Source organism: Buteo buteo, chromosome 5 (assembly GCF_964188355.1).
Source record: "Buteo buteo chromosome 5, bButBut1.hap1.1, whole genome shotgun sequence".
Lineage (NCBI taxonomy): Eukaryota > Metazoa > Chordata > Aves > Accipitriformes > Accipitridae > Buteo > Buteo buteo.
The window spans coordinates 41,772,404-41,789,396 of NC_134175.1; the positions used below are offsets into that span (position 1 = coordinate 41,772,404).

A 16,993-nucleotide genomic window follows, 5' to 3' on the forward strand; every position below is an offset into this window, starting at 1 on the left:
CTGGAGTTTGGTCTGGGATCAACCGGTTGCGTATTTGCTGTAATTCTCAGGTGGGTTTTACAGTTTTTATTTAAATGTATCCACCCCGTTCTATAACCATGCCCTGAAAGTGTTTCATGGTGTGCTGAGGTGGTTGGAGCTCTGCTGAAGTCCCTGTTTGCTGTGGTGAAGTTACACCTGGATGTCCTATCACTTCTTGGTTGTGAGCGCTCTTTGACGTGTGCTGTATAGAACGTGGTTGTCTGGTTGAGTTCAGGCTTAGGTTTGCATCTGCTGGCCTCAGCAGTCATCCCATTGGTGGGATTCAAAGCAGCACTGAGGTTCAGAGTCCTTGGTTTATTTTCTTTTAGAGACTGGTGTAAAAATAGCTCCAACCCTGTTGCCCATACACCTCAGAAATGGCTTTTGCTGAAGCTGCATCGAGACAGATTTCTAGCTGCATTTTCTGATGCGACTTTCAAAAGCTCAGCAAAGTCTGGCCTTTCAAGTGCCGATTCCAACAGTAACAGCTGAAGAAAGTAAAGCCGGCTGCTGCTGCAAACAAGAGGAGAAAGTGCGGCAAGGGATTGCGCTGAGATTACATTGCACCGGGGCAGGCGAGTGCAGGGCATCTGGGTCGTGCCACGGACCTTATTACAGCCCTCCGCGCCTCCGGACTGCGCGCAGGAGCTGGCCCTCGCCCTGCCCGAGCGTCCGTCTCGGCCACTCGCTCCGTCCCTTTGCTCTGACCCTGCAGGGTCTCCGGTTGTGCTGGTCCCCTGGGGGCAACAGCAGGGGCTGTGCGGGGCGAGGGCGTCGCGCTGCGCCGCAGGTGCTGAAGCGTAACTCGATGTCACGGCGGGAACCTCACCTGGTCCCGAAAATTCAGCTTGCCTGGAAGCAATTGCACTGGCTGAAGGCAGTTTAATTGACACCCAAATAATTTATTTTAAATCTGCTTTTCTCACTTATGCATTCATTTTATTTTATTGTCATGTCAGCACTTAGCAGTGAAGTAATGGCAGATCTCTGGAGAACTTTGCACGAGCGAGAAAGCACCATTATCTCAGTTTTACAGGCCCTGCTTATGTTAAGAACATATGTGGTGGTGTAATTACACTGATGTGATTAAATCAGTGCAAATCCTTGCTAGAGGGACATGCTGCACCACTGTAAAACGGGGCTTGTTATCAGTGCAGTTTAATTCAAATTACATTACTCAATTAAGCTGTGCTAGTATAAGCCTCCGCTTAAAGTCAGGAAGTCACGTGAGGGCCTGTGTTGTTTCTTTTTAAAGCAGATAAAGATTTGGAAACTGAAATGGGTGAGGCTGTGCCTCTCCTGAGAGCATGGTAGAAGCGATGGGCTTGACAAATACTGTGTTTATAGTACTTTCTGGGAGGAAAGAGGTGTGGATGTGAATTCAGGGGTTTTATTTTTTTTTTTTTTAGTAGATTAAATTCTTTGTTTAAGCCATAGTGACCACTTTGGAAAAGATCCTACATCATACTAAGGCTTTACAAATAAATTAAGTAAAATGCTTACTAAATTCTAGTAAATCTCTACCACATGGTTTTAGATTTTGATAATGGCTAGATGGGTCAATGAATAACCATGGCGTCTACAACCTAATTGTTTGGTTTTCATTTGGTTGGTTTTGTTTGTTTTTTTTTTTTTTTTGGCAGGGTGTGGGCACTGTAAGAAAATGAAGCCAGAATATGAGAAGGCTGCAGAGTTTCTCCATGTAGCCAGTGATGTAAGCTAATTTCCTTTATTATATCCTTCAAATAATCAGTAATAAATAACTGGAGTAATAAAAGTGACTTTTCTCCCTACAACAAATTCAGCTGTTCTCATCCTCCCACAGGACCCTTCAAAATGTGCTTCCAAAGTACAGTCTCATCGCTAATGCATGAGCCCTGCCAAAGTCTTAGAAAGAACATTCTGTCTTGAATGAAAACAAAATCGAAAAATGTTTATGTATTCTGCTGTGGGCCTTATACATAATATGATCAAATCCAAAATGGATTTTTTTTTCTCTTACTTAAAGGCATCGAATGTGAAGAAACATAGGCTTTTATTTATGAATTAGATTTGGAAAAAAAACAAAGGGGCTTGATCCCTCTTTGAAATACCCTGGTTTTATGGTTGCATCACTCCATTAGCTTCATCTTAAGTGCTCCATCAGCATGGCTGGAGAAGAGAGATCCAATAATATAAGTATTAGTGTTATTGATTCAGTCTCACACTGTGTACTCCATGCAAGAAGAGATGTAGGATTAGTCTCCCCCATACTTCAAGCATCTTCAGTAGAGACATCTAGAGTCCCTTTGTAGTTGTTGGAGAAGAAGGAGGAGATGAGAAAAACAAAGGTCAGACGAATCACGCTCTAGAAGCATCTGTTCTCCTGTGACTCTAAAGGTGGTCCATGTAAAGGTGCCCTCAAGTTAGGGAAAGATGAATTTGCCTTGAAGTAAACTTGTCTTTAACAATGCTTGTTTCTTCTGGGAGAAATTGGGATCTGTGGGAGAAAATGCCATTCCTGGGAACAGCTCTTAAGCATTATAAAGTGAGTTATATACAGGGAATCCTGTCAGAAATGGGAGGAGAACCAGTAACACTCTGGTTATGCTTAGTCCATAAGATGTCCCTTCCTGGTTTTGCATCAGTCCTCTGTGTCTTTGTGTGTGTCTGTGCTGAGTACCTGAGAAAGTGAAGACACCTCGATCACGAGTGACTGCCCCCAAGTCCACTGTTTCCTGCCAAAGGGGTGAGTGTATGTTGCCGGAATTTACAGTTAATGGTTTCTTTTCTAGAGTCCAGGTGTCCTTGCAGCAGTCGATGCTACCGTCAACAAGGCACTGGCAGAAAGATACCACATCTCAGGGTTTCCTACTTTGAAGTATTTTAAGGATGGAGAGGAGAAATACACTCTGCCACACCTCAGAACAAAGAAGAAGATCATCGACTGGCTGCTAAAGTAAGTTTTGAGGGTCTGAGGTAGTATTTGGGTTCCTGGCTACTGGCTCCTGGAGAGTGCTTTGGTGAGGAAGTAAATCTTAAACCTAGCTTTGCCAACTGCCTAAATCCCTTGCTAACAAAAACAAACTGAATTCCAGTATTCAAAGCCATAAAACATGTATGTTAATTATGGCCTCTAATACACCAAATCCTTTATTTGCTGTGGGGGTTTTCATAGTTGTCCTGATGATTCTTTCCCAAAATAAATATTTTTCAAATATACCGTAAGCCTCTCACTGGAAAAGGAATAGCAATGGCTCTGAAAAATAAACAGAACATTTGTTGTTCCCTCTTTACACTAAGCAGCAGATTTCACTGTTAGTAACTGAATTTCTGCAGTTGTACTTTTCTCTTTCCAGCATTTCAGAGCCAATGCCTAGAATACCAGCTACATGGGGCTGAAGGAAAGCCAGCGAGACCAACAAAACCAGCACCTTTGTCTGCACTAACAAACTTTTCTTGGGTGGTGTGCTAAAATATGCAGAATTAAGTTTGATGTATTATGAAAATAATTTCATTTCAGAGAAGTAAATTGCTGGTACAATTCTCTTTATAAGTATTCCAGAATAAAATAGGCATTTCCTTTAGGTACTGTAAGCCTAATGTATTTTCTGCATTATTCAATGGGGAAAAAACTGCCAGTGTTTTGTGAAGTTTTAAAATCATTTAACCATTAAGTGTAGTTGGCTTGAGGAATGTAATCTTAATTTTTCCCCTCTTACTTGGTGGGGGGGAGAGAGGTTGTGTGGGGAGTTTTTTTGGTTGTACTCTCCTCTTCTCTCTTCTCCTCTCTTCTCTCTTCTCCTCTCTTCTCTCTTCTCCTCTCTTCTCTCTTCTCCTCTCTTCTCTCTTCTCCTCTCTTCTCTCTTCTCCTCTCTTCTCTCTTCTCCTCTCTTCTCTCTTCTCCTCTCTTCTCTCTTCTCCTCTCTTCTCTCTTCTCCTCTCTTCTCTCTTCTCCTCTCTCCTCTCTTCTCCTCTCTCCTCTCTTCTCCTCTCTCCTCTCTTCTCCTCTCTTCTCTCTTCTCCTCTCTTCTCTCTTCTCCTCTCTTCTCTCTTCTCCTCTCTTCTCTCTTCTCCTCTCTTCTCTCTTCTCGTGCTTCAAATCAGGTAATAGATATGCTCTGGCAGCATCTTTGTAGCATGTTGGGAAGTTTTATCCATATTTTACATTTAGACACAGTACTCCCTTTCAGCCTCCCTGCATACTCAGGCTCCAGGCTGCTGTGCCAGTATTGGATGTTAAGTTACTGTCCTAGTTTCACCAGTTTGCTGGAGTATTTTGAGGGCTACATAATTTATATTGAGTTAAAGAGTCAGGTTGATGCTGTCTGTATGTATTGGCAGGTGAGTAAGCAATGAGGAGGAGGGAAGGGCTGTTAATCCCTTCTGGATCCTGCTGTGCCTCTGGAATACTTTCGTCTGCAGCCTCAGGTAGTCAGCAACACAGGGGAAACCTAGACAATTTGTCTCCTGCTCTTGACTGCTGGATGTTCTCCCAACTAGAGAGGCAATAGAGTAAGATCCTTGTTTGCTGACCAGGGATAAAATTGTCACAGCTGCACTGAAGTTGGTGGAAATAGGGATGCATCTGGGGTGCAGGCTGGAGATAAAAGTACAGCTTGTGTGAACCTATCCCAATGAGTGGTTTAGTCACAGCCATGCAGGTTTCAGCTCTGGTCCCTCTGCGGTGACTGTAGTCTGTGTTGCCACACTGGGTTGTTACCAGTATCTGGGTAGCTTATTTCAGGTCAGCATGGGAAAGTCTGTGTGAGATGAAGTCACACCTCTGACTGTAACTGTAATCGATGATAGCTCACACCAGCTGTGTTCCTGTGAAAATTCAGACCAGCTGCCCTAATTCTTTCACTAACAACTGGCAAATCAGTATCGATGGAAATACGATGGATGTCCACCAAATGACCTTGAGTAGGACTTCAAAAAACTGAGGTTTTTTTCCACTTGCTTTTTATGTACCTGATACAATTTAAAATGGTGTCATTCAAAGTGACAGGAAAGTCTGAAAAGCTAATTTATTACCAAGGCGACATATGAAGGTCTTTATACCATGGCACCATTCTGATGATTTTATATAAGTAATCACTATTTAAGATACAGCAGGAATGAATTTAATGAGTTTGAGAGAAGACTGTGAGCTGGTGAATAGCAGAAGTTTTGTTAGAGGCACTCTAGATGTGCAGGATTGCTCTGATCTAGTCAGTATGTGCAGTCATAATTGAAACCTGACATTCTCTTTATCAAGGTAAAATATTCCAGTTCAGTCACTCCCAGTCTTCCAAGTGGAACGGTGCTGATTATTGCATCCTGGCTTTAATATCTGAATTCAAGAGAAGGTCATGAAATTCTTTACAGAAGTTTGCGTGATAGCGATAAAGAGTACAAAAAGGATGTTTGAATGGAAGATGCTGTTCTATATTGGTTGCCTTTTGATTCCATCTGCTTGCTGTTCTTCTCAATTCATGCCTATGGATGACACAGTGATACAAGAGCAATGTTCTTTCCACCCAGATGCTGGATGCAATGTAGGAAATCTTTATTCTGCATTCCTACTCATATGCCTGAGTACAATCACTTAAATTATATTTTTATTGAGTTACAGAAATTAACTTGGATCTTTTTTGTTGTTATCTGGTGTTGGAAATATCGAGCAGGTTTTCTACTGCACTGTCACCCTGAAAGATTTTTCGACCACAGTTCCCTCATGGTAGTTATGACCAGGATGTGATGCCCCTTTGCCTGCTTCCAGAAACATTTTCAAACCAGTCTCATTTCTTTTCTAGTCCTGAAGCACCACCTCCACCTGAGCCTGCATGGGAAGAAAAACAGACTAGTGTTATCCACCTTGCTGGAGAAGACTTCAGGGAGTCCTTGAAGAAGAAGAAGCACACCCTTGTCATGTTCTATGCACCATGTGAGTGAATACCTCTCTACATGGATGGGTTTTGTAAACCCTACAGTTCATGAAATCCTGAATTAATTCCCTTGCTGTCCCCAGACTTTTAAGGGTAAAGAGCTGCTTCTGAATATGACTGCATGGGACCATCCTTGGCACTATCATTTGTATCTTTATAAATGGAAACAAAACAGTATACAGTGTTTATTTAAAGAGTTACTGCATTAATGCAGACACCAAAGCAGGCAGGGGTACAAAACCAAAACAGATTTATTTTCCTCTGCTGCATTTTATGGTCCATATAACAAGATGTGATCCTTTATAGTAGCACAATGGACATGGAGAGCCTGACTCATTAGTGCAGCACTTCAGTAGTGAAATCGATATAGTGGTGTAGGAGGAATCAGTCCCCAGGGGCTGAGAAAAAATTTTGATGGAATAAATTTCGTCTGTAATAAATCTACATTTAAATCTCCACTGGGAGTATGGACATAGCTTCCTCCTCCCAGATTGTTTTGCGTGCACCGCACGCATGCTTTCTTTTTGAAGCTCCTGAGAATATTTCTAGAAAAGTTTTGAATCAGGCCCTTTATAAATTAGGTGAATGGGAGGGACCTCTTCTGTTTTCCTGTGTTGTCCCAGAGACAGGCAGACTTGGTACAGGTTCTTAACTTTTGAGGGGTCTGTCAAGGGGAGAAGATAATCCTGGCACTTAGTATTAGGTAGTATTAACTTGATTATATAGCACCATGACTCAGCCGCCCCAGATGCAAGGAAAATTCTTCCCTATCATACAGCCAGCCCTGCAATTCACGGATAACCTTCAAATAAGCAGTTACTAACTTGTTGCCATTAAACTGAAGGTATTTTCCAGGAAGGGAGAAAAAGCTCAGGTTCTTAATGTTTAATCAGGCAGCCCCTTATTTTGCTTTTCTGTTAGAGAATTAAACATGAATGCTTTTGGGCTCCCATGAAGCCCTGCTGGATGTGGAGTGTGGGAGAAGGGAGGGGTGCAATTCAGAAGGGAGATTTCTGTAAGGTTGTAAAAGAAAAGGAAAAGGGACTTAATCCCTTCTGAACTCCAGTTCCCACCACCTATTGACTAAAAATTGCCCATGTGCCAGGAATTTCCAATTCATGGACCTCAACTGGTTAAGAGCAAGCCGTAACAGTAAAATCAAATGATTGCAGATGAAATGGTAGGATTTAGAAGTTTGCCGTCTCTCGAGTTTTCTCTACCTGATGAGTGACTTTCTGTGGAAGAGAGTCAGTTCTCTTTTGTTTTTTTACCTGCGTCTTTTTAAGGCACTTAAATTCTTGGTCTTTTTTAAGGCCACGTTTAAAACAAAGACACTATGTGCAATGAGTATGTACCTCTTGGGGTTGAAAGCATGAGGCAACTTGCCTGATGGGCTAATTATGATACCGTTGTTTGCAGGTTGACTTCTACCCTTACACCAGGAGGGGTGAATAAAGATCAACCTAGCCCTGTCTGTGTGAACGGGCTGTATAAGCAAGGCTTTCATGATGTAACTCTTGGGTCCTTTAAGGCTGCCCTTCAGACATGCTGTTCTTGCACTGTTCTGGATACAGTGCTGCATGAGACCTCCTATATACAGGACAGAGAGGAGTTAACTGGAACCACTTCTGGCCTTCCCGTGGCTCCTAAGACAGTCAGCGTTGCTATTGTGTTGTCAGTATGTGGGTCATGCACAGTTTCTGATTTGTCAGATTTGTTCTCTAAACGTGGAAGTGTCTGTGCAAAGGAGAAAGCAGGCGCACGGAGGGATTGCAACGAGCCTGCCCTTTGTTGGGTGCAGGGGAAAGTAGCAGATGAGTATGTTAAATCTCTGGTTTCTGTGAAACAATCATTAATGCAATAGAACGGTACAAATCATTCTATTTTTCAGTGTTTCTGCAGTGATAATGTGCTTCCTGCTAAATTTGATAGATTAGCTTTTGTTTACCATTTTCTCAATCTTGAGACCTCTTGGAGCTTATATTGCCAATTAGTCTTAACTTGCTTATTTTAGTGCAGAAGGAACACGGATAAAATTGCCAGGCCCCATTATCTCAAATAATTTTCTTTTCCTATTCAGATCCACATCTTGGGTCAGTGCAGACTCACAGTATGTTACTCCATTCACTTGTGACTCTATGACAGTATTTGTTACACTTACACATATGCTGAGATATTTTAAGATTGGGGGTGTGTGTATACATGCATATATATATAAAGTATGTTTATATATAAATATTTATGCTAAGAAATGTATCTCTCATCTGTCATTAGAATTTAAAGCAGAAAGTTGAATATTCTGACCTTTGTAAATCTTTCGGCTAGAGTGACAAACCTTTAGGCAAAGGCCACAGGTATATATCTTACATGCAAATTAAAATCGGATCCGGCTTTTCTGTGGCAGCTTCCAGTCCAAATTACTTAATATGTATAGGAGAACCATCAATCTCCTGCTATGCCGATAACTCTGGACTGAGCTGAGCAGTGCTTTAATGGTCCTGAACAGTGCTTCACAGTGATTTAGCTCCGGAAGAGAAGACTGCTACATCCACACGGAAAAGATGGAGAACTCATTACTCCATCACCCTGAATGTAGGTGAAGCATAAAGGTTATTCCTGGTGCCTGTGGAATATTTTAAGGACTGAGAATCAGAATCAAAACTCTTGAAATACTGGGAGAAAAATCCACTCTTGTGGACTTGACACCCAGAGAGAGTGATGCTCTTGATTTCACATTCCCATTCCTCCCCAGTGGCATCTCTGTGCGCTGTAATGACTGATTTGGGGCAGGAGGCAGCAGTAGGGGCAGGTCCCCAGTACTGACTTGGGGCAGAAGTGCCAGCTGCAGAAAAGCTAATGCTACTTGTGCTGATAACTGCCTTGGGCCTGCTCTTCATTTGGGTCCATTGGGTAGGTCTGTATCCTCTGTGGCCACCATGCCACGCAGGCTCGTGGTGTGGGCTGGCACTTGTTGGTGTTTTTCAGGGCTAGCACTTGGAGCGGGCTGCTGGCATCTGTGCTGCACGCTGCCTGGCCTGGCTCTTCTCTGGACCCTTGTGGGGCTCTTGTGGTCCTAAGATGTAATCGTCATCCCACTCCCTTATCTCTGAGTTCAGAATGCCTAAAATAAGAGGAGGACAATGATACAGTCTGCTAATGTGAAGCATGATGCCACAGGTGTGTGTTGTGTCCCAGGGACTGCCATGAGGGGTTTGAGGAGCATTTGAAAGCAGTAAGCTTATTGCACCAGCATTTGAGAGGCATTTTGGGAGGGCTTATAGGATCTGTGTCTGTATTATCTCCATAGACCACTCCTTGGAGTACTGGATACCATCAACTACTCCAGGTTTCCTTTTGTAACTGCTTGGCTTTGTCCGGAAATGGGAGAGGAGACAACTAGTCCGAGTATGGTTTGGTGTACACACATAGCCTGGTATGTGGGTGATCAGGATTTGGGGGGCTGTGGGCCAGATTGGGAAGTGAGCCAAATGGACAAGAATAGATCCAGCCTAGCCCAGTTAGACTGCAGTGCTTAACCAGCTATGGCCAGAAGTGCACTAGCTGCATGTCTGTGGTCTATGTCCAGAGCTTGTTTCAAGACTCGCAGCATTAAATGCCTAGCATTCTGGACTGATCAGTTTGCATCAGTGCCTCTTCTGGGATCAACTCACTGACTTTTCTTTCTTCTTTCTCTTATGTCCTCACTGTTTGTTCATATAGCTTATCTGAATGTGTTTTATCTGCATTTTTACTTTTATGTGCTCTCTCCACTCCATTATCCCAGCTAATTGAGATTTGACTTTGCCAATGCATTAAATTTTAACCTCTTCCTACTGTAGCGCTGAAAACTGTGCAAAATAGAAGCAGTTGATTGTGATTAGTTGTCAGAATCACAAAGGTCAACAAAGTTCCAGTAAGTAACATGTCTTCTCAGTTGGAGATGTTTTTGCTGCATTACTCAAACTGAATTAAGGAAAAAAAATTGTGATTGAAGCTAGGTGAGCATTTTTCAATGAAATAGGGAGACGCAGATAGTTCTTCAGGAGTGTACTGTGTTTTTAACCCAAACTTCTGTCTGGAGTGGCCCTTGGAGTCCTACATGGAATTTCTTGTTGAGCCAATGCAAAGACCCCTACCAAATTAATGACCATCACATTCTCTAACTAAAATTCACATGGTTCCCTCTTCTGCCTTGTTCGTCTCTGGGATTTAATATGCCTTTTTGATGTCATAATTTGGTGATGTGACTGTCCAGTTTTAGCTATTCTTGGGTGATGCTCCCTCGAACTTATGCTAGGTCTTTTGTGCTCTTGTAGAAACAATTCAGAGCTGGGGACACAGACTCCATAGATGAGCATCCTTTATTGCCTTAGGCAGAGCATCACCAGCAGGTCAAGGGAGCTGATCCCCTCTACTCAGCACTGGTGAGACACAATTGCATTGCTCTGTCCAGTTCTGGGCTCCCCAGTACAGAAAGAATATTGACATACTGGAATGAAGCCAGTGAAGGTCCATGGTGGTAATTAAGGGTCTGGAGCATCTGACATATGAGGAGAGACTGAGAGAGCTGGGACTGTTCAGCCTGGAGAAGAGAAGGGTCAGGAGAATCTTACCAGTGTGCGTAAGTGCCTAATGCGGGGCATAAAGAAGACGGAGCCAGACTTTTCTCTGCAGTGCCCAGGGACAGGACAAGAGGCAATGGACACAACTGAAACGCAGGAAATTTTGCTTAAACAGAAGAGGTTTTTTTTTTACTGTGGGGCTGGTTGAACACTGGAACAGGTTGACCAGAGAGGGTGTGGAGTCTCCATCCTTGGAGATACTAAAAACCTAACTGGACACAGTGCTGGGCAAACTGCTTGAGTTGACCTGGTTTTGAGCAGGAGACTTGGAGTAGATGATCTCCAGAAGTGCCTTCCAACCACAGCAATGCTGTGTTTCTAAGAATAGTAACACTGGAGTTTGAAATACAGAGTGGTTTGTTGTTTTGCTTTGGGGGTTGTTCTTGTTTTGTTGGTTTTGGTTTGGGTTTTGGGTTATTTTACCCTTCCCATCAAGTTCTGGTTTTCTTTTAATAGGAGAGGCTTAATAACACCCCCTACTAATTCTTGCTTAGAAACAGAAGCTATCCACTTGTGGCCCATAAGAATGAGACCAACACATGAAAACACATTTGTATCATTTTTTCGTCGAGATTGCTGCCTGCAAAGAGACTACAAATGAATCAACTGTGCCAGAAACAGGAATTATATATAATAGACCAGTCATTAACAGGTCCAAATAACAGGGGGCGGGGGCATTTACTTTTTAGGTCAGTCACTTTTACTGGAAGGGCTCGGCACTGAGCAAATTCATTCGGTTCCTGCTTTTGTAAAAACACAGGTAATAAGCATTCTTAGAAAATACTTTCAGCAGCAATGAGAAATAATAGGGGGAAAATGCTCCCTTTTAATGGTTCGTAAGGGTGGCAGCTGCCAATGTTATTAACTTGCCAAATGGCTTCAATTTGTGGGACTCAACAGGGTTTGCAGAATGGGTATTTTTAATAAATACTTTGCTGGGAGCTGATTTCCGGTTCTCGGTTCAGCAGTGAAACTTTCACTTTGCTGGAAATTATTTTTGTCAGCTGGAAGAGGTTATTTTCTGGTGAAGCCTGACCCACAGGGGTTACCCAAAGAACACCCAGAAATAAAACAAACTGAGGATGATTTTAATGAGGTATTTTTGTATTGAGTAAGTGGCTGTACTGGGATGAGAGGATGTGCAATTAAGAGACATCAGCCTCCTTAGCTCTTCACTTAAATTTTTTGTAGGGTTTTTCTTTCAGACCTGGTAGAAGTGAATGGGGGTGCTTAATCTGTTGCACCTGATAAAATCACAGAGGACTTCGGGATGGTGTTTGAGCCCTTAAAAAGCTCTGTGTTGTTCTAAGATGTTAGTGGGAGATGGTACCTGGGTATTGTTCTGATACAAAACAAAGAGAATTCTTTGGCTTCCAAGTCAAGCAGGAATCTTGACATCATCGCTGCCTGATGGGTCATCTCCTGGCCATCAGTAAGAAGTAAGAAATCGGATAGGGGTTTCTTCAGCAGTAAGAAATCAGACAGGGATCACGTTTTTTCAGTTCTGACTAAATCAGTCCTGCCCATCCCTGTGTGTCTCATCAGCAGTGCAGAAAATGCTGAGAGCTAAAGCAAACTTGCATTAATTTTACCCACAGGCTTTGTTCAAAATATTAATCATTCCATATCCTGGTATGCTCCTTCTCTGTCTTTTCACAATAAAAACTGCCCAGTTTCTTCTGTCCGAGTTATGCATTGAGGAACATACAATGACAAAAAAGCACTTAGTTGAAAGTCCTTGCCAGAGTGGGTTGCACTGTGTGCAGAGTGGGTGCAGACTCTGTTTTGGCTATTCATGCTAACAGCCAGGAGGGCCAGTATGCTCATCTAGCCCTGCTAGCTTGCTTGTGGGACCCAGGCTGCCATCAAAAAGCTGTTCTTGAAGTGGTAATGTTTCCTTTCCTTCTGTCCCATTTTTTGAAGTAAGCTGGGACAAAGCTGGTTGCACCGTTATCTCAGCCTTTGCATAGGAAGGTTCGGTGGGAAAATGTAGTGTTCTGGCTAAGCGGGACTGCTGTAACAAAACACGCAATTTTGACTGACTGTGGCCTGAGATGACCGCTCTCAGTCTCAGTGCTGAGCAGACCTGTGTGGCATAGTTCTGTATGAAGGATGCACTGAGGGGGCTAAAATACTCAACAGTTGACTAAATGGGTCCAGATGCACCGAGCAAAGCAGCAGCACAGATTAATTCAGTGTCCCATGATGGCCTCGGATTGGCTCCCACCAAGAGGTTTTCCATCGCTTGCAAGCACATCTTGTTAAGTTTTCATTAGGAGGCTGTATCAAAGAGCCTGAACAAAATGTGCGTGTTTGTAAATGAAGCTTAAGCTATCAAAAAATTATTAAAAACATGCTGAACAGAAAGAATCCGTTTCTAGGCAAAAACCCTTGCAGGAGGGATTTTCTGGTTGTTGACTGAGGCAGAAGCGAGGTCTGGACCCTCTGATAATGAGGCTTTAAATCCTGCGTGGGCTGGCACTGCAGAATTTTGATATGTTAGCTCTGCCACTAACTGGTTTCTCTCCTGCATTAGTGGTGCTCTTGCTACAGGCTTGCATTAGCAAGGTGCATTCCTGTCGGTGTAAATATTGCTGATGCCACAGAGCCCATTAACAGGCTGGGTTTGATAAAGGATGAATTTATAGAGTGGTCTCTGCAATCAGGCTGGCAGAACTGCTCTTAGCCCCAGTGTTTGTATCGAGGATATTAATTAGCACTGAGAGAACAGGTTTAACTGCTCTCAACTTAGAAGTTGAGGCACTTCACAGGACTGCAGGTAGCCATGATGGAAGTGCTCAGAGTTGGCAGTTGTGGAGCTGTGGCATTAAACTAAAATTTGTCAGGGTAATCAGCTCCTCTTGTTTTGTAAAACAAATTCCGTGCTTTAAATCTGTTGTAACCCTAAAATGTTACAGCTGCTTGAATTGGTGCGAAGAATATTACCTGTACACAAACAGTTCAGGCTTGCGAGAAGTGGAAGGGGAGGGAGAAGTGCCTGCCCTTGCCCCGTGACATTCTCTTCTCGCAGACACGCAGCTGTGTTGGTGCAATGTCACGTAAAGTCTGTGTGGGGTACACTAGGAGACATTTGACTATGAATATGCCACCCACCCTTATGCACTGCCATCAACCACATTTCCAATAAGACAGATGCTTTTTCTGGTGATGCAACATTATCATAACAGGGGCTGCTTTTGAGCCTCGCTTAACACAGGTGTAATTCAATGGTGCCTCCCCCAGTGCTCTGCTGGACCTCTGCTAACTCAGAGCAGTTTATCTTCTGATTACCACTTGCATCTGCTGGCATGTTAGATGGCAAAATGATTTTGTTTGCTCTTTGATTATGTTTGCAGTTAATCAAGGCTGATGCTGACTTGGTTAACTGCTGTTACCAGCTTCGTTTGTGCCACGTGAGCCAGTGACACAGTTTATCTGAAAAATCCAGGTCTGCTGGAACTGACACTTAAGTTTTGTTCTGGATGTAACTATTGCTCTTTAACCCTTTCTGTCCAGAGATGGCTTGCTGTACAGCTTTCCATCTTAAAGGATTGCTTGTTGCCAAATGCTCAGTGCTGTCATGTAATTTGTAATTCACTGCAGTTGGTCATATCCTTGCCTTTTGTAGTGGATAAAACAGTCCGGGAGTTCTGTGCTGAGTCTTTCTCCTCTTCTCACCTTTGCAATTTGGCCTGTTCTGATGACTTTGTTGCGATGACTTTGTTGCTGCTATTGCAATTGTTCACGTCTAAGGCTGTGGTTTCCAAAGATTTGGTTTTTGTATCCCTCATCTCCTCTGTATACCCCCAAAGTGCTACAAAATAAGAGTTCAGATAGCTTGGAATAAAGCACAACAAAATGCAACAGCAGGCTGTGAAATTGGTAGTAGGTTGCCTGTTGTTGTTACGAGTAGCGAGGCAAGCCCTGGTTGACCTGATGCTTAACTGAAAACCTCATGACCTTTTTCAAATCAAAGGACAAATCCCCCTTCTTTCAATTACTAGTATCTCGTGTCTTGGAAATATGATTATGCTATGTGTCAGGTCATGTCATAAAATGAGCTTTGGTTCCAGATATTCAATTAAAAGGCCCTCCAATTCTCTACTGGTAGAACAAAAGCGAATTAACCTTTCAGTAACATCCCCAAATGCCTTTCTCAAATCTGCCTGTGGATTCAGCAACTTCTGTAGCTACACGAACTGTGTTGGTTTAAGCAGTATACCCATTTTTAGCTCTTATCTGTGCAATTACTGTCTGTGGCCTGTCTTGCCTTGATTGACCAAGTAATATTCTTGTTTTAATTCTAGTTAATCACTTGGAACTCTTGAAGTGGAAACAGGCTTTGCTTTACTCTGCGGTCTACAAGCTCCGGGGTTTGCTTTGATAGCTGTGCAATGTGCTGCTTTCACTTGCTTAGAATTGCAGTCATTTAAAAACCAATAACGGAGGGCAGTATCTGCCCCTGTTATTTAGACAGTGATGATTTCAAGCAGAGATGGGAGAATCGGAAAGTCATTCCCTGCTCTTCACTTTGCACGCTGAGGGCTCCATCCTGCCACGTGCTGAGCCCTCTGAGGCCGCAATGGTTTTGCAGTTGAATGAATGGAGTCAGCACCTTGCAGCCCTCTCCCTGTCAAGCAGAACTGTGAACTCTGAGAGTCACTTAACCTCTTCCTGACTCCATTTAACCTTGGATGTAATGACAGAGGGGAATAATCACATCTGTCTCTCTTAGGGGCAATTTGAAGCGTAATTAATTGGTAATAGTTAAAGCATTTGCGGATACCCATTGAGAAGTACTAAAGGAAGCTGAGTGCTGAAGGGGGAGCAGAGCCCTTCCTCATGCTGAGGATAGAGCACAGACAGCACAAATGCCACGGTCTCACAAATCACTGGGCTTTCAGATCTCCTCTAAGGAGTTGGCCAGGACTTTGCTATGAAAATACTGACAGTTTAAGTTAGTATATCTGATACGGAAACAGTCTACAACATTAAAATGTATGCATGTTTAAACTATCTCTTTGAAAAATCTCATGTAAAATACATGCACACCACTTTGTTACTTTACTTATCAGATCCTATTACATACAAGATGCTAAAAGCACACACAGAAACAACATGGGTGGGGTTATATACATCGTTATGTATTAATGGTGGGCAAAAAGTATAAGGCAGTGCTTTCTGAAGTCAAAATGCCTGATCTGCACTGGTGTAGAGTCATTTTAGTTGGGATGCTCAGGTTAGGGTCAGCAGGGGCTGTCATCCTCACCTGACCTGTGGGGCAGTGCTGGCACACCGCAGCTCCCGGCCGCTCGGAAGGCAGTGACACAAGGACAGCAAAACCATATCACCTCTGTAGCAGTTTCAGCTCAGCGATGCGAGTCAGGGACTGGCTGCAGTCTGATCAGGTGGAGAACCACTGCATGAAAGCATCTTTTTTAGAAAATCATTTCATTTCAGACTAGAAATCACTAGTGATTGGGAATGTGAATTTCCTGTCTGAATTTGACTGGCTTCAGCACGCAGCCAGCTCTGGAGGTTACGTAGCCTTTGGCACCCAGCTTGAATAGCTTGTCATAATGAAAACTAGACTGACTTTTTTTGATTTCTATCACTTCTTAATCTTTGGATTTAAGCTGTTGACACAGTGAGCTTACTGACTACCTTTGCCATGAAATGCACCTTCCAGTCCTGTTATTTTTCTTATGGGTCTTCTGAGCCCCCTCCAGTTTGAACTCATTCTTGATTTGTGGACCCAGAACTGCAAACAGCATTTTGGAGGTGCCAGGCATAGAGGCCCTCTCCACACCTACTTAATATTTTCATTTATATATTCACTGAAGTTCCTTTTGACAACTCCATCATTTTCCTTCAAAGCTATATTGCTAGTATTGTTTGGATTTCTTTGCTTCTAATACATTTAAAGCCCCTTATATACTTAAAATATCATTATTACCTCTGCTGACTGTAGTTACTGCTTTGATGTCCATTTGCTTCCTTTATCTATTTTGTACAAATTGTTAGCTTTTGATTTATATTCATTAAAAACAGCTTCACCTTTCTTCTGTGTGCTATGCTAATACAGCTTCCACTCTTCTAAGGAAACTGAATTAACCTTGTACTGTTCAGCTGTAGAGAGGTTATATCACTGGGCTTTGTAGTTTCAAATTAAACAATGCATGAAGTAACTTAAAGGACGTTTTCATATTTAAGCAAGTAGAAACCTGTGTTTTTTGGAAAGAGAACTTGATTACTTTAGGCAATTTGAAAATTTCACACAATTTTATTGTAAATGTAATACGGTGACTATTGTCCAACAGGGTGCATCTGTTTCATGCACTACTCTGGAGACATTTATAATTGCAATCTCGTCCTAATACTTTTGTACATTGAAGTTTTAAGAATCTCTAAGTTTTTCTTTTGACTTGCTGTCATCTCTAA

General features: G+C 42.7%; 1 protein-coding gene across 2 annotated transcripts in view; it reads left to right on the forward strand.

Moving 5' to 3' along the window:
• PDIA5 (protein disulfide isomerase family A member 5) overlaps positions 1–16,993 on the forward strand; it is a 105,664-nt gene that overhangs the window by 68,006 nt on the left and 20,665 nt on the right. For both annotated transcript variants that reach the window (XM_075028792.1, XM_075028793.1), the window contains 3 exons: positions 1,665–1,735; positions 2,796–2,959; positions 5,799–5,929. In XM_075028792.1, coding sequence (XP_074884893.1) covers positions 1,665–1,735; positions 2,796–2,959; positions 5,799–5,929 — 366 coding nt within the window. The remainder of the gene's footprint in view (positions 1–1,664; positions 1,736–2,795; positions 2,960–5,798; positions 5,930–16,993) is intronic.